Source organism: Bos javanicus, chromosome 3 (genome assembly GCF_032452875.1).
Source record: "Bos javanicus breed banteng chromosome 3, ARS-OSU_banteng_1.0, whole genome shotgun sequence".
In the NCBI taxonomy this organism is placed as follows: Eukaryota; Metazoa; Chordata; class Mammalia; order Artiodactyla; family Bovidae; genus Bos; species Bos javanicus.
This window is the reverse complement of record NC_083870.1, coordinates 60,367,378-60,391,750: the sequence shown is the minus strand read 5'-3', so window position 1 is coordinate 60,391,750 and position 24,373 is coordinate 60,367,378. Positions and strand designations below refer to the sequence as shown.

Below are 24,373 nucleotides of genomic sequence, written 5' to 3'. Positions count from 1 at the left end.
TCAGTAAAATTTTTTTAACCCAATGTGGGATCCCCAACCAGTAAAAGGACTCTACAATAAATCTCAAAGCTCTACACAGTCGATGGTCCAGTCACCACCGCCACACCTGCATTCCCCACCACCTTAATTTAAGTCAAGGACTTGCAAGGAATTGACTGTCATCACTGCTCCTTCCCGCTGCTGTCTTAGCTCAGGATTTTTCAGTCAGCATTATCTGCTCTCTCTCCAGTCCACTCTCTCCAAATTATCACCCCATGCATTCCAGGTATTAAATTTAGAAAGTTAAAGTGATTCATCCTGACAAAAAGTTTGGACGACCAGTAATAATAAGAAGAATAATAACACGGAACAAAAAATAACATGCATGTTACCAATATAGTAATAATTATATTCATATATCTATTTTGCATGTTGAAATTATCAGTGCCCTCTTTTCACTGCTTTCAGATCTTCTGGATGGATCATCCATTGCTGCCTAAAAAATAAATTTTCTCTCTTTCTACCTGGGTCAGACAATAATTCATCAATTTTCATTTTACTTCATTTCACTGAAGTTACTTGGAGGATACCATTAAAGGTATCTGAAGACTAACCTGTATTAGCTTTTCTAACTGTTTAAGGATTCGTGGAAATCAATGAGCCATTTGTGGCTGTTCTACTTTACTCCATCATTTCCAAAGTTTCATTAAGAAGAAAAATAACAAGCCACTATATATACTTTATATATTTATACACACCCAGAAATGTAGTTTATAATATGCTACAACTTTAAGAGCTAGAGTTTTCGTTTTTTCTTTGCTGTTGTTGGGTTTTGTTGTTATTGCTGATGTTATGAAAATGCAATTGGGATAGCAGATATTTAAGGAAATTACTTATTCTATTAACTCAATTGATGAGGACACTATTGAGTTCAAAACTACAGGTTAGCTTCTTGACCACCAACTAATTCCACAGGCTATCTCAAAAAACATGCATGCTGCTACTCATAGAAGAGGGTCATCTTATACAAATCCAGCACCACAAGAGACAAGGTAACTGATAGCATTTTTTTTTTACAACTGGCAGCTTAAGGAAATACCACATTATAGTTAAATCATCCAGGAATATAAGTGCTTCTAATCAGAAATGTGGCACAAGATCGCTGCAGAAAAATTAGAAACAAAAGTCCAAAAGGACAATAGAGAGATCATCTGCAATCCCAACATCTAGCATACTGTTAACCATCTGATAAATGGTGTTCCAGATATTTGCTACACATATTCATCATATTCATTTTACCTTCCAAATATATCTCTATACTAAATATTTTATAACCAAGGTTTTCCCTGAACGGTGTGTCATATAAATCTTGTAAGCCATCATTTTGATGGCTACATGTTATTCCTTGCGTAGAGATACGGTAAACTAATTTCTTCAATAGAGATGTGCCTTACTGTACTATGTCCTTGCTGATTTCTGATTTAAAAGGTGATGAACCTATGTCTATCTTTGTGATGTAGTCTCAAGGGGAAGAGTATAACTTGGTAATTGCAAGAACATGCATTTATTCCAGGGAATTTTGAGAGAGGGAGTTTATTCTACTTCAAAGTTTCACGCATTTCCTCTTACAAGTGCAGAGAAAGGATAGAGTAATATATTTTATATATAAAAAAAGTTTCAGGCATTCCATCTCTATAACTTATAAAACAAAGACAGTTCTGCTGCTAGATATAACAGGATTATTAAAATAAAACAGACATTTAGGAATTGATGATTAAGTGGTTCACTGAAATGTTATCTATCTGCATAGAAAATCTTAGTATTTCATTTCAAACTTGCAGCCTGGAATTCTGCCAGGCATATCCCTCCACCAGGATGGAAGGGAGGTCTTGATACAATACAATCACAATCCTGTCTCTTATCTATTTCAGATTCTTCACTCTACTATCATTTGAAAGAAATTGGTCTATGAAGAAATATGCCTACATACTAAATAAACTAATATATGGAAAGGTAGAAAAACTTAATTAACATTTTGGATTTTAAGTTTTATGAGAAATTTAAAGGAAAAAAAGAAAAGAAAAGAAAAACCACAAATGGCGGACAGAAGAAATGCCAAAAATTATGGCTCCATCCAGCCAAACTTCTACTATGTGATGACTTCTTTGTTCTCATTTCCTAACATGGTTGTAAAAGAGACAAAGCTCACAAGTGTTAGAGTCTTAAAGCACAGCAGCTTGTAAATGCACACAAAAGGAAAATCAATAGAAAGAATTAAATTAAATTAATGTATTTATTAACTGTCCAAATCATAGTTTTATTATCAAGATAAGCATAATCATTTCATGCACAGATGAAAGTTTCCATAATAGTTTCTGGGCTCCTAAATTAGTGCTGTTGCCTCTGGCCTGTAACTTACCCCAGCCTCAACCTCAACTCTCCTAATCCCTGGCCCCTCCCCACTTTCTACAGCCTTAAGTACTCTGACCAGGTGTTCACTCCTTTGCAAAGACTTTTTTTTAACACACAAATATACACATGTATACAGAGAGATTAATCATTGTTCTGCTTCCTGTTTCCTACTTATACTTGCAATTATTATTATAAAACACATAACTGAGTCCCCTACAAAAACAGGACAAGTATTCTCTTATTTTTCTTTTATCTCCACCATCTGGTGCAATGATTTGCAAATTAAGGATACTTAACATAGTAGAAGTATATTTATACTCCACTTAATTTCCATGTTTTTCCCTAAAAATGTTTTCTATGATTGAAAATCTCTGTAATTTGCCACTATGAATCATCGCCTGCGATTAATGAAGTTAACTAAAAGTTATCACGTGCTCAGAGGCATCCTCTGCCTTCTTCCACTTGATGGCGCCAAAAGGTTTTTAACAATGTATATTCGCACTACTATGATCTCAGATTCTTTCAACTGTTTTGATATAATACATGTTCAGTACCCACAGCTGCCTATTATTGTGGTGTTTTTTTAAAGGGCTATGACTGATTTGAAAATGATGAAACAATGAATATAAAATTAAAATAAGTTACTGTGGTGTTGTTTTTTTTTAAGTGGTTTGTTGATCAGGAAGTTATGGAGGAAATAAAGTATGAAGAAATATGAATGCAAACAATGTATTTTTGAGCTTTTAAAAAATACATAATTCAACCATTCAGTCAATTCTGATCTAACCAAGCAACAGTCAGCTTCAGTTAGGCAAATGCTTTTAAAATTAGGTGAATAAAATACGTATAAAATCATTATATCTTATTATCATTTCAGTTCTATTTCACGCACGTGCCTTCACTTCTTTCCCACCCCATCAAAGCTAAAAGACAAGTATAGGGCAAAAAAAAAAATACAGGTAAGAACAGGAATTGATACTTTCAAATAGTAATGCTGGAGAAGATCTTGAGAGTCCCTTGGACTGCAAGAAGATCAAACCAGTCAATCCTAAAGGAAATCAACACTGAATATTTATTGGAAGGGCTGATGTGGAAGTTGAAACTCCAACACTTTGGCCACCTGATGCAAAGAGCTGACTCACTGCAAAAGACCCTGATGCGGGGAAGAAAGATTGAAGGCAAAAGGATAAGGGGGTAGCAGAGGGTGAAATGGTTAGACAGCATCACCAACTCAATGGACACGAATCTGAGCAAACTCCAGGAGATGGTAAGGGACAGGGAAGCCTGGTATGCTGCAGTCCATGGGGTCACAAAGAGTCGGATACAACTGAGCAACTGAACAACAAAGAACAGGAAAGGAAAGTAAGATAAGAAAATGGTATCAATAAAGAAGAAAATGTCAGGACTAAGAGGAAGGGCCACTGTTCAGAGTCAAGTGCTTTCACATTCAAGGAACGGAGGAAGTAAAAGGATACATAAAGTTCTTCACATTTATCTTATTTCTAGGATCCAAGCCAGGAGCATAATTTGAATACCTGACAGAATTGTATTTGATTAGCAATATAATACACATTATTTGTTCACAGTAGATTCAACAAACACACACATGAAAGCAGGAGCCCTCAAACTGGAAGTGTTCTTTCCTAAAAATATATTTTGAATGTCTTGATTTCATCTATCACTCATTCAATTTGCTTTCCAAAACCTTGGTATTACAGATGTAACTTCTAATTTCTAAATCATTAACAAAAAAAAAAGGTAATCAACTTAAAGGTAGTTGATGATGATATCTTCTATAATAATATAGTCCTTAAAATATAAGCAATCTAGTATACTGTTTGCTGCTGCTGCTGCTAAGTCGCTTCAGTCGTATCCAACTCTGTGCAACCCCACAGACGGCAGCCCACCAGGCTCCCCCGTCCCTGGGATTCTCCAGGCAAGAATACTGGAGTGGGCTGCCATTTCCTTCTCCAATGCAGGAAAGTGAAAAGTGAAAGTGAAGTCGCTCAGTCCTATCTGACTCTTAGCGACCCCATGGACTGCAGCCTACCAGGCTCCTCCGCCCATGGGATCTTCCAGGCAAGAGTACTGGAGTGGGGTGCCATTGCCTTCTCCATACTAAGTGTTTAGATAGCTGCTATTTTCCTAAACACAGTATTTTGTGGCCCTGCGATCTGTGACAATGGAGCTTAATGATCAGAACCAGGTGTACTGGTTGGGGTACTCTAGGACCACATGACTTCTTAGGTTTCTTCTATATATAATAAAAACATGACAGAAAAGAAAGGTAAAAAAATCTTAAACAGATCATTTTTATTTTTCCTTTATATTATTCTGTATTTTCTAAATGTTAAGTGACCTTTTATAATGGAAGAAAAATAATGATGACTCTAACCACAAAGACTGGCAGAAAACCAATCCAAAAGCACAGCTGACGAGCTAGACATGAGGGGAGCCCTAGGCACATAATACGGTCTTGAATAATTCATGTTACCCAGTGTGTTAGCTATTAACTAAGATTGATGAGCTAACTGGAGCCTCTCTCCTCTAGGAGAGTTTGAAGGGGAAGGGCACTGAAGCCCAGGAGCTACAGTCCAGCAGCCCAAGCACCCACACAGAAGAAACACAACATCCTGAAGTCATGAGGTGGTAGATCTGTGAGGCTGAGAAAATAGTAGAGTAAGTAGACCTCAAATCAGTAACAGCAAATCCATGCATATATGCAAAATGCCCAGCCTAGAAATTCACCCAATGCTGATTTGGGAAAAGCAAGATCAAACACATTGATCCACTCTAGCAAATGTATTCCTTGAATTCTCATTCTCTTCCTCCAACAGACTCCACTCAGGCCTCTTCATTCTCAATGAATGAAATAACAGTACTCATTTCTCTTTCTTCTTAAAGAAACACCTTACCTCCAGAAGCCATGGCTTTAGTTTTCTATCCAACAAAATATCAAATCCCAGGACTTCAAAGCAGACACTTTCACTTCCTGGAGGTTGACCAGGTCTGCACATTCGATAGGCATGTAGGACGTGAGGTTCTGCTACAATCAGAGTTTTCACCACCAATTCCTATAAGGATTGTGATAAAAAAAAAAAATGAAAAGCTTTATTTCTTATTGTCTCATTTATATACATGGAAACAAGGCCTGGATTTATGAAGTAGCATCCAGGCCAGGTTCACGAAACTATCGTTATCTTATCCCTACTGTTGCTCAGACTGTATTTCACCCAACTCACGCCCTGCCCACTGTGGTCCAGGCATGCTCTCCTTCTCTAGGCTTCTGGCACTAGCTGATCCCTCTCCCTGGAACACTCTTCTCTCAGTAATTCAATGTCTGGCTCCCTGATATTCAGAGAGTCTTTCCCTGACACCTGAGTTAAAAGTAGGCACCCAAACATTATTCCTTACTGTGTCACTACACAGCATAGGCCCAGCTGATCTTTTTTCTTTTTTTTTAGAACAGAGTCTTTGTATCATTTACAACCCCATTCCCAGTCCTTACAATAGTGCCTGGCATTTAGTAAATGCTGAAAATCATTTGTGAAAAAACAAAATAAAAGTTTATGAATGTGGCTTGAATTTGTTAAATAGGTAAGCTAGGATCATAAGTGCACCTTCTCAGAAACCCATACAAAAGGGGAGGGGATGGGAGGGAAAAAAAAATTCCAAGGAGAATAACTATTTCACAAACAACATTATAGAATCTCCATTCAGAGAAAGGCTGAAAGGCCAAGAGGACAAAATTTGGCAGAGGTGGGTTTCTCCATGCAGTGATGATTTTGTAGTTCAAAAGGTTTATCTGAGATCAGAGTAATGCCAATCAACAAACAATCAACATTTTCTGTAAGGGCACATAACATGACTAGGGTGAGTTACTAATGCTAATAAAAGAAAAAGTTGGTTTACTGAAGTCTGAGAACAAGCTATGGATTGCATAAAAGCTGTCCCCCTGGTTTTTGCTTAGAATATATTCTTTTTAAGCGCCTCTCTACAGGTAGACAGCATATTAAAAAGCAGAGACATTACTTTGCCAACAAAGGTCCATCTAGTCAAAGCTATGGTTTTTCCAGTAGTCATGTATGGATGTGAGAGTTGGACTATAAAGAAAGCTGAGCGCTGAAGAATTGATGCTTTTGAACTGTGGTGTTGGAGAAGACTCTTCAGAGTCCCGTGGACAGCAAGGAGATCCAACCAGTCCATCCTAAAGGAAATCAGTCCTGAATATTCATCAGAAGGACTGATGTTGAAGCTGAAACTCCAGTACTTTGGCCACCTGGTGTGAAGAACTGACTCATTTGAAAAGACCCTGATGCTGGGAAAGACTGAAGGTAGGAGGAGAAGGGGACGACAGAGGGTGAGATGGTTGGATGGCCTCACCGACTCAATGGACATGAGCTTGAGTAAACTCCAGGAGTTGGTGATGGACAGGGAGTCCTGGCATGCTGCAGTCCATGGGGTCACAAAGAGACGGACATGACTGAGCAACTGAACTGAACTATTCAATATAGGCAATATTGTATGGCAATTAAGAATCTGGCTCCAAAGTCAGACTTTCTGGGTTATTCCAGGCTTTTCTACTTGCTGGATGTGCAACCCCAGTCATGTTGCTTAAACTTTGTGAGTCTCATTCTTCCCAAATGTAAACTGGCAATAATAGTAATAATACCTGCTTTTAAAAGACTGATGGAAGGAAAAAATGAGACTCCATGTGAAATGCTCAGCATAGTGCCTCAGTTCAGTTCAGTTCAGTCGCTCAGTCGTGTCCGACTCTTTGCAACCCCATGAACCACAGCACGCCAGGCCTCCCTTTCCATCACCAACTCCTGGAGTCAACCCAAACTCATGTCCATTGAGTCGGTGATGCCATCCAACCATCTCATCCTCTGTTGTCCCCTTCTCCATAGTGCCTAGAACAGAGTAAATCTTCAAGAGGGGTAAGCAACTTAATTACTATTGCTATGTGTATCCTTCATTCTTCTAGAACTCCACTTCATATGTCTGGTTAGTCACAAATATTCCACTGCCTGGAGAAGCAGCACTGATTATATGACATAAAAAATGGAAGACAAAGTTAATTTCACTGTTACTCAGAATCCCAACACAGACTATTTGGGTCTATCAGAGAAGCCCTGTAAGGCTGTTCTCAGAAATTTTATTCAAAATAACAAATTCATGGTATTAATAGCACCACAGATATGGAGATAAAAGAGAAAAGACTACTTTACATAAATTTTGAGATATTATTGAAACTACTTGACTAGGGAAAAAAGTTAAAACTTTGGCTAATAATTGTCTATGTGAAATAAGACATGCTGGGGGTGAGGAGGTGGGGATGAATACTTAGACTCTGAATTGCAAATCTGTGTTTTTTTCTACATAAAAAACAACATATTTTCAAGAATGTAAAGACAAGATTGCATGTATATGTGAAGTCAGGAATGACATAATCAAACACAAATTCTACTAATGCTTCTAAGAATTTCCAGTATTGATGATTTTTTTTAATTTTTACCTAAAGTATATAAAAAGCATTCAGTAAGGATGATTTTATGAATGGTTTTAGTCATTTTTAACCTTTATGGCCTGATTTTCTCTTGATTTCTTATTTATTCTTGACCAGCACAAAAGCACACATAGAGAGTATTGATGAATGTTAGTTTTCATATACAGACAGCTACTTCTTAGAAAAATTATCATCAATAAAGTGGTCATTGAAAAAAGTTCTAAGTTAAATTCATGAAATTTGTAAACTATTAAGATAAAAATTTACTGCACAATTGCCCTCTCCACTTTCTCTTGTCATTCTTTTTATATTATCCCATTGATTGATCTTAAGAAGATATCTGTAGGTATATGCAATTCTTAATAAAGAAGGGAAATTTTAAAATAATTACATAAATACAGTCAGTTTGACAGGATAATTGTAGGAAAGTACTTGGAAGCTATCAGTCTATTATTTATTAATTGGTTATTTATAAGATAATATGTAACTAATATAGGCAAAATTTATCCATTTATAGAAAAGATCATGAAATGGGTCAGAGCACAATTACTATGTTCAGGTCATATCTGAAAATTATATTCTAGACTCTAACTGAAAAGTTAATTTCCATACTCATTAGTATTAGTTGTACTCCTAATTCAATTATGTGGGGAAAGTAACACTTAAAACCAATGTCTGTAAAGCTGATGGGAATCATTTTTCTCTCTGATTGACTCTCTGTATATTCCTCACCAAGACAACCCAACAGGTTCCACCTTTTCACAAAGACTTCCCTGAAGAATCAAAGTGAAGAATTTAGTAAAGAAAAAAGAATACCAGAGCGTGTCTAAAACTTGGGTCTCTGAGCTAATCATCAAACAACCCATTCACTAAATCATCCAGGTATCACAAAGTAGGATTTACCATCAATGAGTTATTTTCCAAAATTACAAATTTCAGCCATTTGATGCTTCTGACCCACAGGATAGTAAACTATCACTATGAGAATATTTTTGGAATTTCAAAAAAACTGGCCTATAAAATACACAGACAAACAAACAGCATTGTTGGAATCAAGTTTCTTGTTTGGATGTATTTAGTCTCTCGGGAAGATACAATAAAAAGTTAACAAATTGGTAAGAATTTGACCAAATCCAAGTGACAAACTTCAAAATTTGAAGGCACCGCTAAATTTCTAAAAAATTTGAATCTGCTGCCAACGTTTATAAGTCAGGAGACTTATGGTAGCTACTGACGAATTAGGAGAATTGTGGCCCAAAATGCCACAAGGCACCAATAAGCCGGTGCTGAGTAGTGTCTGTCTCCCTTAGACCTCACATACTCTTCAAATTACCACTGTTCTAAGCATCCCTATTTTCTTCTATCCAGATTACTTCACGCCTTTTTACCTGTCTGACACCTAAGGACCTTTGGGTTTACATTCTATGACACAGAAAAGATTTAGAAAGAAACAACCAACAAAACATCCAGAAAAGGAAGAACTATAATGATGCTGACTTTTTCTCTGATTTTCTCAAGAGAATTGAGTTCAACCAACAGTGAATTTCCATGTCCATTTTCCATGATACCTTTATATAAATATATGTCATTTGTCCCAGAAGGAAAGCAACATCGAATTGTATAGCCCTCATCACATTAAGTATTTTCAGTAGACATACTCCTCTAACTATAACTTTAATATTTCTGTTAAGATTAATAAAAGGGTCTGTTTTTATCTTCTCATATGTGTTTCCTTCTCATAAAGGTTATCTTCTCATATGTGTTTCCTTTTCTCTCTCAACCATTACCATTTGGAATTGCATCCCCTGCCATGGCTTTAGTTATGAATTTCACCCCATACATACACTGTTAACTGTCTGCTTTTCTACCTGAGAGAGAATTTCAAGTTCAATGTATCTAAAGTAAAATCCATCATAGCCTAGTGGACTTTTAAAAACTTGATTCAGGTGTTAATTCCTCCAGGAAGTCCTCTTCCTATCTCCATCTACACTATACTCCATCTATACCCTCTATAATATACAGGCTACTATATGTGATCTTAATCTATATCCCCACAAATCCAATGTATGCCTATATTTTTGTACTTGATACACTGCATTTCATTAACAATTTATTTGCAGGTTTTTCCTACCAGACTCTTAAGGCTTGGAGTTGTATCTTGTGTATCTTCAAATTAACAGCCACAGACAGGCTTATAGTACAGCTTCAGCAAGTGTTTACTGAATAAATGAACAAATAAATATATAGAGAGAACTTTTCTCTCACCTGCAAAACTAAGCTCTACATCTTCTTCTCACAATAGATTTCTTTCTATTCTATTTCAAATAATGCCACACCCATTTGCCTTATAATTATTCCTTAGAACTACAAAGGAATCTCTGAATACTTCTATCCCACCTCCCCATTCTGAACATTCAGGTCATCTCTAAGGTCCACCTCATTGTCACCTCTTTCAATTCAGACCATCATTTTCACTTGAGCTACTCTCAAGTGCCCTCCTCTATCTACTCTTGGTCTTCACTCTAGCCCATCTAGCACTCATTCTCAGATTTATCTTTTAAAGTCATGGCCTTTGGCATTATTACTCTCTTCCCTTAAAACTAAATGAATCCATAATGTCTACCAAGTTAACCCTTGCTTTTCAGAACTAAAACTTAGTCTTCACATATATTATCCTAAGTCCTCATGAATCTCCCACAAATACAATATGTGCCAATCTGGACCTCTTTTAACTATTCTCATACCTCCATGCCTTGACTTATGCTTTGGAAAGTGAAAGTTGCTCAGTTGTGTCAACCCTTTGGGACCCCATGGACTGTAGGTTGCCAGGCTCCTCTGTCCATGGAATTCTCCAGGCCATAATACAGGAGTGGGTAGCCATTCCCTTCTCCAGGGCATCATCCCAAACCAGGGATCAAACCCAGGGTCTTCCTCATTGCAGCCACCAGGCAAGACCAAGAATACTGAAGTAGGTAGCCTATCGCTTCTCCAGCAGATCTTCCCAATCCAGGAATAGAGCCAGGGTTTCCTGTATTGCAGGCAGATTCTTTACCAGCTGAGCTACCAGGGAAGCCCAACTTATGCTTTGGCCTCCACTTAAAATTTCCTTTCCAATCATGAGCAGTAAAAGTACTACTTATCTATTAGTACTACTTATCTACTTATGACAAACTTCACTTTCTTCATTAAAATACACTACATCTGCCCAATCTAATGTAATCGGTTCTTTATTTAAAATGGTTGATGATCCTTTCAAGTAATATGAGGAGAGAGAGACAATTAAAATTATAAAATGGTACAATCTTACTGAAATATCACTCCAAAACTTAGCAACATCATGCTGATTTGCTTGTAGGAATTCTGTAAACCATTTGATGGAACGTTTGCTGCCTTTGTTTTCAGTTTCATCCCTTTCAAAATGTTCATTATGCTTGTTCACAGAGTAGTTTGTCAGATGCATGTATAACTGGGTCTGTAACAAGTAAGAACCAAAGTTGTTATCACCTATGAAACTCTAGAACCATGAGGTTTCACAGAAAAGAAAGTATCCAAGGAGAAAAGACAATTTTAAAGTTTAAAATATACAGATTGCTAATTTCATGATTATATAATTTTCAAATAAAATGCAATGGCACATTTTTCTAAAAAGGATTACGAATATAGTCATCTACAAAGTTACTCTGTATGTTATTAAAAATATATCTACCTTAGAAGTATGAAAATAACAATGATATGTAGGCTGATTAAATCAAAGTGCAAAACTATATATTGCTAAGCAAGAAAAGTGCTCTAACTCTGAAGTTTGCTTTTCTTAGTTGGTTTCTTTTCATGTTTTTCAAAATTTTCATCCTAATTTGTTTTGGGAAAAGAATTTTCTGAGATAGCATTCTGGGTCTTTTCAAACAAAATGTTTACAGTGAAAGTTAAGTAAGTAGCAGAAACTGAGAACTGTATACCAACCACAACCTCTGCTCTCCCATCCTGACTGGGAGATCACTGTACCTTGTTAACACGACAGAGTGCACTTAGAGTCAGCAGCAGAAACAGCACACAATGCTGTACACATCTAAATGACTAACAGTAAATTTACAGTGCTCCATATTGGCGCTCTTAGGGCTTATTCTCCTTATAGTCTTATGTTGGTTGACACTGTTACCCTCAAATAAACTTGAAAAAGAACTCAAAATTTAAAACTTCTCATAATTTAATGGCTCCATGTCAATCTATCATAAACACTCACTCATGATCCTTCTCCCAGAGACCACTTTAGATAACTATGTTGCATCGCAACTAATATATACTTCAAGCATATGATTATTAGTTTCATTTGTTAATAACCAATGATCTATGATTATTATTTTGATTTGTTAATAACCAATGATATTAAGATCATATTTTATTTTTACTACAGTTACTTAAGTCTATAGTACTGAAATCTTTGAAGCAAATATATAGAACTGCTCATATGAGCTACAAGTTATTTACTAATCCATATGCCCACAAGTAATTAAGAATCTTTTTTTCATTCATTGAACAAAATTTTAGGAACATCCACTACTGGGAGGAATGTATGCTGGGCACTGTGGACACAAGGATGAACAAGACAGACACAGTCCTTCCTTTCATTACAATTAGGAAAAGCTTTAAGTGATATTTAAAAGAAAGTGCATAAATCTCAAGCTTGTCTAATTTTAAGTGTTTGATTTAAAGGAAAAGGAAACTAATCAAACTGTAACATTTCCTAGTTTCCAAACTAGAAATCATTTTTTTGTTTGGAAAATAATTTTTAAGGAGCTCTCCATTTGGCAGAATACTAACAGCAATAATAAAAATTCTAGCTATCCTAGTGAAAGAGAAATGAAACTGCATTTTTCTTAAAACATTATCTTTGTAAGTAGGATTGGAAATTCCACAATTTCACATCTACCTTGACAAAAAATCCCCATCTAAACAGTTAATTGTCGTTTGTCACAAGGAGAAGTGATGGCAGCTATGAATCAATAGCAACCTACATTCCCTACCCTATTTTTCAATGTATAGGCTCAAAATAATTAATTGGGATTACAAAGTTTTACAAGGATTGGTGGACTGATACATTGGTAGCAAAAAAAATGAATGTTCATTATGTTTCAATTTCTGAATTCTCTTATATGATCTCCTTATATGTAGTTTATCAATATTTAATTCTTACTTAAGACAAAATGCATAAAATACACACTATTTAAAAAATTAGAAATATGAAGAGGGAAAAAAATATGCAGCAGTCTGCTGCCCAAAACAACCAAATGGGAGCATTTTGGTTTCCTTTTTCCTCCTTTTTTTCTTAAACTTATCTTTTACATAAAGTGACCTCATTTTAGATAAAGTTTTGTATTTCATTCTTTAAATTTTTCATACCTTCATGTAGGAACTCAATCATGAAATTCTAGAGATATATGAGGAACACTGAGGTTTATACAAGAGAATATACTTTTTCATACATATGAGAACCGAAGCCAGGAGACCATGTGACTCGACAGTACTTGGCAAAGCAAAACCTAGAGGCCACATCTCCTGACTCTCAATCTTCAATACGACTTCTTAACCCAGTGTACTTAAGCAAATTATATACATACAACTTAAGAAACTGGAATAAACCACTTTATCATCCAAATTAGCTTCTAAGTCTTACCTTTTCCCCTCTGTCCCCTTCCTCTTTCCTCTCAAAACCTAACTGCCTTCTGTTTATATAATCCAGTCTTACCCATACCAACTATTTTAATTATAATCTATGACCTGACAAGCCCCAAATTATGCCTCTGGCTCAGCTCTCTCATCTGAACATTAGACCTACATTGTATATCCAAATGCCAATAGTATAGATCCATTTCGAAGTTACACGGGCATCTCAAACCAGACACATCAGCTTTTTGCAAAGCCTTTAAAAGCTGCTGTACTCCCTATCACAGTGAATGTCACCCATCCACCCAACTGTCTGTGCCAAAACTCTTGAGTTTTAACCTTAATTTCTCTCTTCATTCCCTCATCCAACAACTCAACCTGTCAGTATATCAATGCTATCTATGTTACCATAGATATATCTGAAACCTATGTTCTTATTCTTTACTTCAAATTATGTCATCTTTTTTCTCACACATGGTTAGACTAGAATATAGTTTCTTATCCCCCTTACTCTAGTCTCTCCCATCCATTTATAGCACCATCTCACATTCCCCATACTATAGACCAGGTGACCTTTTTAGGACAAAAATCTCATTCCTTCTTTCCCTTGTTTAATATCTTTCAATGCTTCCTTTATTATAAGGGTAAATTCTATAATCCTAGCCATGGTCTACCAAGATCTGGCCTCTAGGACTCCACATCCTGATATACGAACATCCTTTCTTTCTTAGTCTGTGCGTGCGTGTTAAGTTGCTTCAGTCGTGTCTGACTCTGTGCAACCTTATGAATCATAGCCTACCAGGCTCCTCTGTCCATGGGATTCTTCAGGCAAGAATACTGGAGTGGGTTGCCATGCCCTCCTCCATGGGATCTTCCTGACTCAGGGATCAAACCCACATCTCTTAAGTCTTCTGCATTGGCAGCCAGGTTCTTTGCCACTAGTACCACCTGGGAAGCCCTTCTTAGTCTGGGCTTCAGCCATGCTGAACACATCTGCTCTCTGCAGATATAACATGCTCCCTTCTCATCTCTGGGCCACTCTTCTGCCTGGAGTTATAATCCATCCCACTCCATCTCTGGCCTAGCTAGTACCTCACTATTTAAACTATTCACTATTTACTTTATAAGCTCCCTCTCCAACCTTCATCTCCAGTTGAGTTAGATGCCGCTGCTAACACTGCCATAGTACCCTCAGTTTCTTAAAACACTACACTCATCACCGGGCATTATAATTGCTTATCTTATTTTCTGCCTCCCCACTAGATTGTTGCTTTGTAAGATAAAGTACATGGTCACTGTTTTTCCAAAACCAGCACAATGTCTAGAATGCAGCAGAGTCCAAACATTACTTGGAGACTGGATATATCTATACCTTATGACCTTTAAAGAGATGATGCTTTCTTTCATCTTCCTTTCCTGTAAAAATTTTGGCAGTTCCCTTATTCTTCCTTGGCCAGGTCTAAAACATTTTTAGATAATTGAACATAGTAACCTTTATAATCAGTCATTATTTAATTTTGGAAAATGACCACTTGGTATAGTTAATTATGTGCATAATATTGGAGAAAAGCAATAACCAGACCTTTGACAAAAATGGGAAACAATACTTAATTAGGTGTAATTTTTACTGTAATTAGTAGATCCAAAAAAAGAGGTAGAGGTTAACTGAACTTATAAGTGTGGAGAATAAACTATAGTTTATCTCTCACAAACTATAAATTATGATAATAAATTATAGTTAGAACTTCAAAACTATACAGGCATGACTTTCATCTATATATTATGGCTGCACAAAGGTAATCTTAATGGAAAAATACAAAAATCTCCACTAAATAGAATTAAAAATGTACCCCAAAACTGCCAATGTATTTCTCTACTTCATAATTAGTTAATGTAAATTTAAAACCCTCTCTTTTCTTCCAATAAAAATTAATAACTCTACTTCCTGATAAAATTTTCTTTCTCTGTTTCATGTACTTTCTCCCACATTCTAAAATATACCTTTCATACAAAACCTGCTCAAATACCACCTTTGCCGTGAGAAATTGAACAAAATCTATTCCTACACTCAATCCCATTACACTTTATCTGCACTTCTCAATGGCATATTATTTTAATTTATATTTCCATATCAGTCACTTCTATCCAGGACCACTATATACACTTACATACTTCAAAATCCAGCCTTATGCTCACAGCACCCAGAGGGCGTGCCTTTTTCTAATCAGCCTTCCTGGAACAGCAGATACATATTTTTTTCTAATTTTCACAAAGCTGTCTATAAATTAGAGGCAGTCTTGTTTATGTATATAATTCTTCTAGACTATAAAATTCTGACAGGAAGAATTTTGTTCATTTAGTATTTATACACAATGGGTATTTTAAAAAGTAGATCCTGAACAAACGAATAAAATCATAGTGTCTAGTACCACTTACCAGGTTAGACTCATTAGGTGGAATGTACTTCTCTGTTCCCATTCGCACAAGTCCATCATGGTAGAGAAATATTTTTAGTGGATCACATGATGTTACCAGGATATAAATTCTTAAATCAAACTTGTAACCTTCCATTAGGAAAGGCTTTTCAATATATTCTTGAACAATCAAATGATCCTGAGATGGAAGCTTGTCACCATTTCTTATCAAAGAAATTCTAAATTTAAAGAAAAGATCAAAAGAATAATTTTGGAGTCAAGATGTTTACAAAGTTGAAGACAATACTCAAGAGGAAAGTGATTCCACACACACAAAAATAGCACAAAGATACTGTCAGAAACAATTTTTTGGAATCCTTGATACAAACCAAAAGCTTGTAATAACCAGGGAACTTGTAATAAAAAATAAAACAAAAACAAAACAGTTGAATCTCTCTAAAAGAACTTCTTGCATTTTAATTTACTCTAGTACCACTCCATCTCCCAGCTCAGCAGTGGCCTTGAGCAGCAGCCCCTGTTCCTACTATAGGCACTGGTTCTAGAGGGAGCAGAACAGACCTATTCTTGTGGTTTTTTTGTTTGTCCATGTGTTTAAATCAGTTTGGGGGTTCCCTGGAGGATCTCAAAGGATTTGCTTTTATCTTGTCTAATTGAGAACTCTCCCACTGCTTAGGCAGCTACATGGGAGAGGGGGATGGGAGACAAATGCTGATAAACATTTAGAGACAGATGTATTAGTCCCTGCTGCCTAAGGCAACAAATATTTGGGGAAAACAACAGACTAACTGCAAAGATTGGGATAAAAGACTGGGGAATGCGAGTGTTTGGGGAAGAAGGGCTTTGAACTATTTCTAAGATTCTGGAAGCCCATATGCATGCCCAGGGTTAAATACATGCTCAGGAAAAGACTTGAGAAGGCCCTAAGCTCTTACTTCTAGCTAAGCATCCAGCTCTGTACAAGCAGGAAGTGAAGGCTCAGGCAGAGTTGCAAATGCCTAGCTAAGCACTGAAGGCATGCTACAACATGCATACAGACATACACACACACACACACACACACACACACACACACACACCCCGCATCTGCAAGGATTGGGGGAATTTTTTTGTTTCAAGTGTTTATAGAAATCTCTGTTCAAATACTAACAGATTGGACAATTACAGCTGACCACTGGCCTAATAGAACAGGAACTTCAGAGGCCACTCACAATAAAGAATACAGACTTTACAAAATTGTTTCAGAAAGGTCACTAAACAAATAAACAACATCTAGAATGAACAGTAACAAAAAAACCCTGTAGAGGAGAATCTAATTATCAAAGTTGCTACATTACAATATTCATAATGTCCAGTTTTCAACAAAATATCATCAGTCGTGCAAAAAAAAAAAAAGTGTAGCCCATACAAAGAAAAACTCTCAATTAATAGAAACTATGTCTGAAGAAATCAAGATATTTTGTTTACTAGACAATAAATATTTAAAATCAACCATTTTAAATTTGCTCAAAGAGCTAAAGGGAATCATGTACAAAGAATGGAAGGAAATCATAGGAATAATATCTCACCAAATGCAGAATATCAGTAGAGATAGAAATTATATTTTAAAGGTGTTGGGGAAGGAGGGTGGGAGCTGAACAGAAATTCTGAGGTTGAAAAGTCCAGTAACTGAAACAAAAATTTATTGGAGGGGTTAAACATAAGATTTGGCAAGGCAGAAAATAATCAGCAAACTTGAAAATAAATCAATTGAGATTAGTCTGAGAAATAAGGAAGTAAAAATAAAAGAAAAATGAACTGACTTGAGTCCTACAAGACAATATCAATAATATCAACATGCTCATAATGGCAGTCTCAAAAGGGGAAAAAATCCTCTGAAGAATTAATGGCTGGAAATCTCCCAATCTGATGAAAAATATTATCCTACACATCCAAGAGGCGTAATAAGCAACATTAGGAATCTATTTTATTATTTTTTTCATATTAGAACTCAACCATGAGCAAATGGTCACATTTATTCTTTCTCCCAATTCTTTAAAAATTTTATGTATTCCAGATGAAAAACACCTACCCATGACCCATTGCACCATTAGCTGGTTTTACTATAAAAGTCTTCTGCTTTCTTTTTTTCTTTAATTCTTTCATATAGTTTTGAAATTGTGTATATTCAGCAGGGAAGATCCATGTTCGAGGAACAAAGGCATAATCCAGAGGCCGGGACTTGATCATTCTGTAAATTAGAGATAATATGAAAAGTACTTTCTATTCCAACTTGTCTAAACTTCCTTTCTCTGTGCTACTGACATTTACTACAATGATTTCAATTCCCTCCATTTCTTCATTTATTGATCCATTCATTGACTCATTTTTTTAAATGCCTATTAATCACCTACTACTTGTTAAGCACTATTCTAGATACTAGGGATACAGTAGTGAAAAAAAAAAGACAAGAATTTCTGCCCTATGTACTTACAATTTACATATTAATAGATCAAATGTTTGAGTATGTGGTATACATTGGGCACTGAGGATTAACATGGTCTTGGTTCTAAGGTATTTACATACAAGCCATTAATTAAATACAATGTGATAGTTGCAAAAAAAGGTATATAAGGCAAGGTAAAATGTGGACGGAATCATTAGCTCTGGCTCTGGGATGAGGGTGGTCAGTATGGTTCACAGCCAGGTGTCATTCATACTGCCTCTTAAAAGATGATTTGGAGTTCACTGGGTCATACATGGGGAGGAATTTTCAAATTGCCTTTTACCCAGTACTTTTTGAGTGTTACTACTTCTGTGAGAAAACCAGTGAAGCCTCTGAGTCAGCAGAGGTTTTGCTTATATGAACTACTATCTACCTACACATGTGTTTTTATTGCTATAATGTTTGTCCTGACATTTTTGTATTTGCTATAAATCAGGCTGCCTATACGATACGTAACTTAGGGATACTGATACAATACTAGATATAAAATGTTTGCTTTTGATTAATCCAAATGCCATTTATTTCATACACACTGATTCTCAATGACAATTTTTAAATCAGTAGAAATATTTTAAATTATTGTCTATTAAAGAAAAATCTGATTGTCTCAAAAAGTCTTCTTTATAAATGTATGCAAGTCTTTTATAGATGAGCAAATATTATTCCCAAATGAGATTAGTCAAAATTAAAATGGGACCCTAGTATACAATATGCACAGAGGTAGGGCCATTTTGTAAGACTAGGGTGTGGAATATATAAGCCACTGGACTCCATGACTAGAAGGTCATATAGTTATACTTCAAGTGCTCTTTCAAGAGAACGCTGTAAAAAAAATTGCTTCCACTATGAGAAGAAAGATAATCACCAACTCCATCTATCAAATCCAAAATAAACCAACCAGCTAAACAACCTCACTACAAAATAGGCTAACATTGATTAGTCTGAAACACACAAACACACACAAATCTAATGGAAGCACAATAACAGTCCTAATGTACACTGTTGCTTCCAACACCCTTATATGTGTTTATAGTTTTATAAATAAATTTGTAACAATAATATAAAATTAGATTAAGTTAAATCTTTAATAGAGCAATATATTTAAAACTAACCATGAACTGTTGATGAATAATACCATTTCTTCATATATACATTTGAAAAAAACCCAAGCATACATATATTCAAGAAAAATACTTTATTCAATTTAGGTGATCTAGCACAAATCATTTAATGTAAAAATATGTAGCTTCAACAGAGACAAGCAGTCTCACTTAGGAATTTGGGATACTGGAATAATTTCTGCTCAGAGTTCTGTCATAGATTTACTAAATGATATTGAACATGTTTTTTTAAACTCTATTTTTAATATTACTTGGTCATCACTTTTTACCTAATAGAAGATCTTTTTTTCCTCAAGGAGACTTGCAAGGATTCTACAGAGTGAAACACTGCCTAATTGCAACAGCCTACTAATGGGTCTACATTTAACCCTCTTGCCTCTCCTGGGCCATACAGACTTCTGTTGTCTACAAAGCAGCCAGAAGGATCTTGGAAAAATGCAAATTTGGTCATATTATCAACTTCATCTACCCCTCCTCTTCTGTGGCATTTAGGATAAAGATCATCATCCTGAAAAACCACTCTTGAACCAATCTCCCCCACTGCTCCCCATCAACCTCTCTGTGCTCCAGCTACATTGGCCTTATTTCAGAATCTTGACTATCCATGTTTTCTCCCAGCACAGGACCTAGGCCCATACTATTCTTCTTGCCCTGTAAAGCTATTACATACCATCTGCACCAATAAACTCCTACTCATCATTCATATTTCAGCTTCCATATCACTTCCTCAGGGACATTCTCCAAAGCTTCCCTAAGTTAGAAGTCCTTCACTATGCACTAATTTAGGACTACATACCTCTACTTCACAGCACTTATCACAACTGCAATGCAAGGCTGTAAAAGCCATAACTCTGCTTTTGATCACCTCATGTGCTCAGAGCCCAGCACAATGCCTGGCATTTAATAGACACTTAATAAATATGTGTTAAATGGAAATAAATGACTTAAAAGAAACACATGTCCAAATTAGAGGTTAATTTCCATTCCTCTAAAGTCCATCCTTCTTGTAATTCCTATGTTAACAAATCACACCCTCCACATAACATCCTAATCCAGAAACCTAAGAATCTTGGTGACTTCTATCCCTCTTTCCTTCTCTTCCCTTTTCTCACATCAGAGCAGTTTTCAAGTCTCAGCAATTCCATGTTCTTCATATCTTTCAGATTTACCTTCTCTTCCCCATTCGTCCTATCTCTCTTTTGGATCAATAGATGTTCATTATTTCTGAACTAGATAATGACAAGCATCTCTTCCAGAGTTTTCACTTTCTGGTCCTATCATCATTGAATCCATTATCCTGTGATGCCACCAAAACTACCTAAAACAGATTATTTCTCTGCTTAGGCCCATTAAATAGCTCCTCATTTCTCTCAGGATAGGCAGAAATGTTTGTTGAGTAAAGAGGTTAAAGAATCAATGATTAAATGATTAAACAAAACACAATAATACAGGGTACACAGCTTAGTCTTTACAGTTATTTCCAGCATCATCTGAGGTTGAGCCTCCCAATATCCTATTTAACCAGAAAAATTGCTTGAGGTTCTCCCAAACATATCATGTGATTTAAGTCTCCATATACCTTCTCCCACTGTTGTCTTTGCCTACAAGTTTCCTTTCTTCTTCTCAAAGGGTGAACTCCTTTACTCCTTTCAATATCCATCTCATAATTTAATTTCTCCAGAAACCCTTCCCTGCTGTCTCATAAAGAATCTCTCCCACCATCTTCATCGCAGTCTCTACCTCGAATGTGACAGCACCAAACTATTTATGTATCAGTGCTCCTCTCTTACCAAAATGTGAGTTCTAGGCAGAAACTAGGCTTTAATTAACTTGTTTACTTCAAAGCTAGCAGTCTCAGGGGCATACAATAGACATGCAAAAAATACTGTTGTGTGAATGGATTATAAGCTTTCACGTGGATGAATACTAATATTTCTTGAATTACATGCATCTTCCTAACCTTTATCTGTGAAAGAATCCTCTTGTTAATATTTTTTCTCAATATATCAACCCTCTGAAAATAAAAAATCTAATAAACAGAAATATAAACTGCACAAAAATTCTGCAATATATTCATTATAAGACTTTACCTGTTAACAGTTTTTCCCATGAAAGTATATTAGTACTCTAAATAATGGTCTCCAAAATAAATATCTGTGCATGTAGCCCTGAGTGGGCACATCTACATGTGTTCTGTGTGTGTGCACACAGGCACCTACTACAGTGCTTGGCACATATCAGATGCTCAGTAACCAGTATTCTGAACACACCCACATGAGGGATAAAATGCGACAAATTAGTCTGTGCAAGGTTTAACTGAAAATAAGTAAGTATATATTGAATGTTAAGTACAGAAAACTTCTTACATTTAAACGAAAAATTTATTTTGCTGGAGAGATAGCAAGTTGCAGTGAAAAGAACCCTGAAATTCTGAAGACCAAGATCCTACTCCAGCTCTGCTCTTAACTTTGACTTTACACAAGGTATTCACATCTCTGACTCTCAATTACCTCCTCTGCAAAGTCAAAGAACAGAACCAGTAAAATTTTAAGACCCTTCCAGATCTGAAATTCTTCCATTGAATTTCCATTTCAAATTAGTTAATTTGTTAAAGATAGCACTATGTAATTTTTAATAGGTCTTCTCTATAACAAAAAAATGAAGATTACTTGGTCATATTTCTTGCTAGGAAATCCTTCCTACAGATCTCCCCCATTCCTGGAAAATGGTTGATCCTCTGCAAAATAAAAAGGCAAACATTAATATTCTTATTGACCTAATGAATATATTCATTTATACTGTGATACAGTTACAGGCATCCTTTGAGTTTAGTGTTTTTTAGTAAGAGACTAAAGACTAAAAAAAGGGCTTCCTTGGTGGCTCAGAGGTTAAAGCGTCTGCCTGGAATGTGGGAGACCCGGGTTCAATCCCTGGGTCAGGAAGATCCCCTGGAGAAGGAAATGGCAACCCACTCCAGTACTCTTGCCTGGAGAATCCCATGGAGGAAAGACTAAAAAAACAGGTGAAAATGGACTTAATGTCTACAGTCAATTTTGTACAAGTCACTACAAATACAGGTAAAGGAGAACTATACAAAATCTCAATTACCTAAAACTCCATGTATTTGGCTTTTATTTTTTAATACACTTGTATTACATTCTAATAATAAAATAATGAAGCCAAACTACACATAGCTGACATTACAAGGGGTAGTTGTATTCGGATCCCTTTATGCAATCTATTCCACATCGTTCATCTGTATGCATAATGCAAAGCACCAGTCTAGGAAGAGCTTTCCTCTATCAATTCTTCCTTAAAGATGGAAAGAGGTTAAAGTTAAATCTGAAAGGATGCAGTCTTCAGGCAACAGGCTACTGAGGTAAATTGTGTTGTGTGTATAGCTGCTAAGCCGTGTCTGACTCTTTTCAGGACCCCGACTATAGCCCATCAGGCTCTTTTGTCCATGGGATTTCTCAGGCAAGAATACTGGAGCGGGTTGACATTTCCTTCTCCAGAAGATCTTAACAACTCAGGGATCAAACCTGTGTATCTTGCATTGGCAGGAGGATTCTTTACTGCTGAGCCACCGGGGAAGCCCATTCAGGCAAGAATACTGGAGTGGGTTGCGATTTCCTCTTCCAGGGAATCTTGCCAACATAGGGATTCAACCCACATCTCCTGTGTCTCCTGCATTGCAGGCAGATTCTTTACCCACTGAGCCATGGGGGCCATCAGGGAGAAATGAATTAATATGTCAACATATTAATAACCCTACCTGAAGAAAACTATAATGGAATTCATAGAATTTTCCTACTGACCAATAATTGGTCATGATTAATTTCCTACCTGGTAATTTTGCAGCTCCGCAATCTTCTCTTGCTGAACAGCAGAATCACACCATATAAGATTGCTTGTTTCATCCTCATCTGGCGTTTTCATAAATCCCATTTCATCTATTACTAAACGAACTGTAAGTAAACAGTTCAGTTAAACCAAAATTAAAATGCTTCTGAAACATAGTCATTGCGAAAATCTTATATATGTATATTGTGTATATATATCAATTTTAGCTCACATTATTTTATCTGTAAAATTTCCTTTAGTTATAGAATAACCTTAATTTAGGTACAATGAATTATCTAAAGCTGGATTATACTCAACAGCAACAGAGAACTGCTTTTAGTTGGCACCCAAAATCCTTAGTTTCAATTTTCTGAGATATAACAGGTACACAATACTGTTAAAGAGCTTAATGATTATTCATAGCTCAGTGAAAACACACACACAGCTGACACAACACCTCGACTCAGGAAAATGTACTTTTATGGCTTTTTCATGACCTTGGGCTAGGAACAAAAAGAAAGGATAAAAATAGTCCCTGATCATCAGACCCATCCTATACTTTCCACCTCCCTAATTCAAATTATTTTTAGCAGTAAAAACCAAGTCAGTTATACTGACACAGGATACTAAATAATAAAGCAGAATTATAGTAGAGATTTAGAAACTCTGGCCCTCACATCAGCTCCCAACCCTCTAATCCTAAACACAAAAAATATGTTGAGAGAAAATCTTGCTTTATAGATTCCATAATATTGGCTATAACAATTAACATATTGATATCTTTCTTCCAATGAATTTCAAATTTAGAATAAAGATCGGAAAATACTTAGGATAAATTTTGGGTTCCAGTAGAATTTGGAGTCTTAATATAATGGTGTAACTAGATAGGAGTGTTTCAACGCCTACTTTCCTTTTATTGCCCATAGATAGG

The 24,373-nt window shown here is 36.1% G+C and overlaps 1 protein-coding gene across 6 annotated transcripts in view; it reads right to left on the bottom strand.

The window, feature by feature from the left end:
- TTLL7 (tubulin tyrosine ligase like 7) overlaps positions 1-24,373 on the bottom strand; it is a 151,117-nt gene that overhangs the window by 66,823 nt on the left and 59,921 nt on the right. For all 6 annotated transcript variants that reach the window (XR_009735390.1, XM_061411457.1, XM_061411460.1 and 3 more), the window contains exons 4-9: positions 23,446-23,567; positions 22,269-22,336; positions 18,065-18,223; positions 15,998-16,214; positions 11,208-11,372; positions 5,307-5,465 (exon numbers count right to left, since the gene is read on the bottom strand). Coding sequence is in view for 5 of the 6 variants with exons in the window: in XM_061411457.1 (XP_061267441.1) it covers positions 5,307-5,465; positions 11,208-11,372; positions 15,998-16,214; positions 18,065-18,223; positions 22,269-22,336; positions 23,446-23,567 (890 nt within the window). In the remaining variant the exon portion in view is untranslated. The remainder of the gene's footprint in view (positions 1-5,306; positions 5,466-11,207; positions 11,373-15,997; positions 16,215-18,064; positions 18,224-22,268; positions 22,337-23,445; positions 23,568-24,373) is intronic.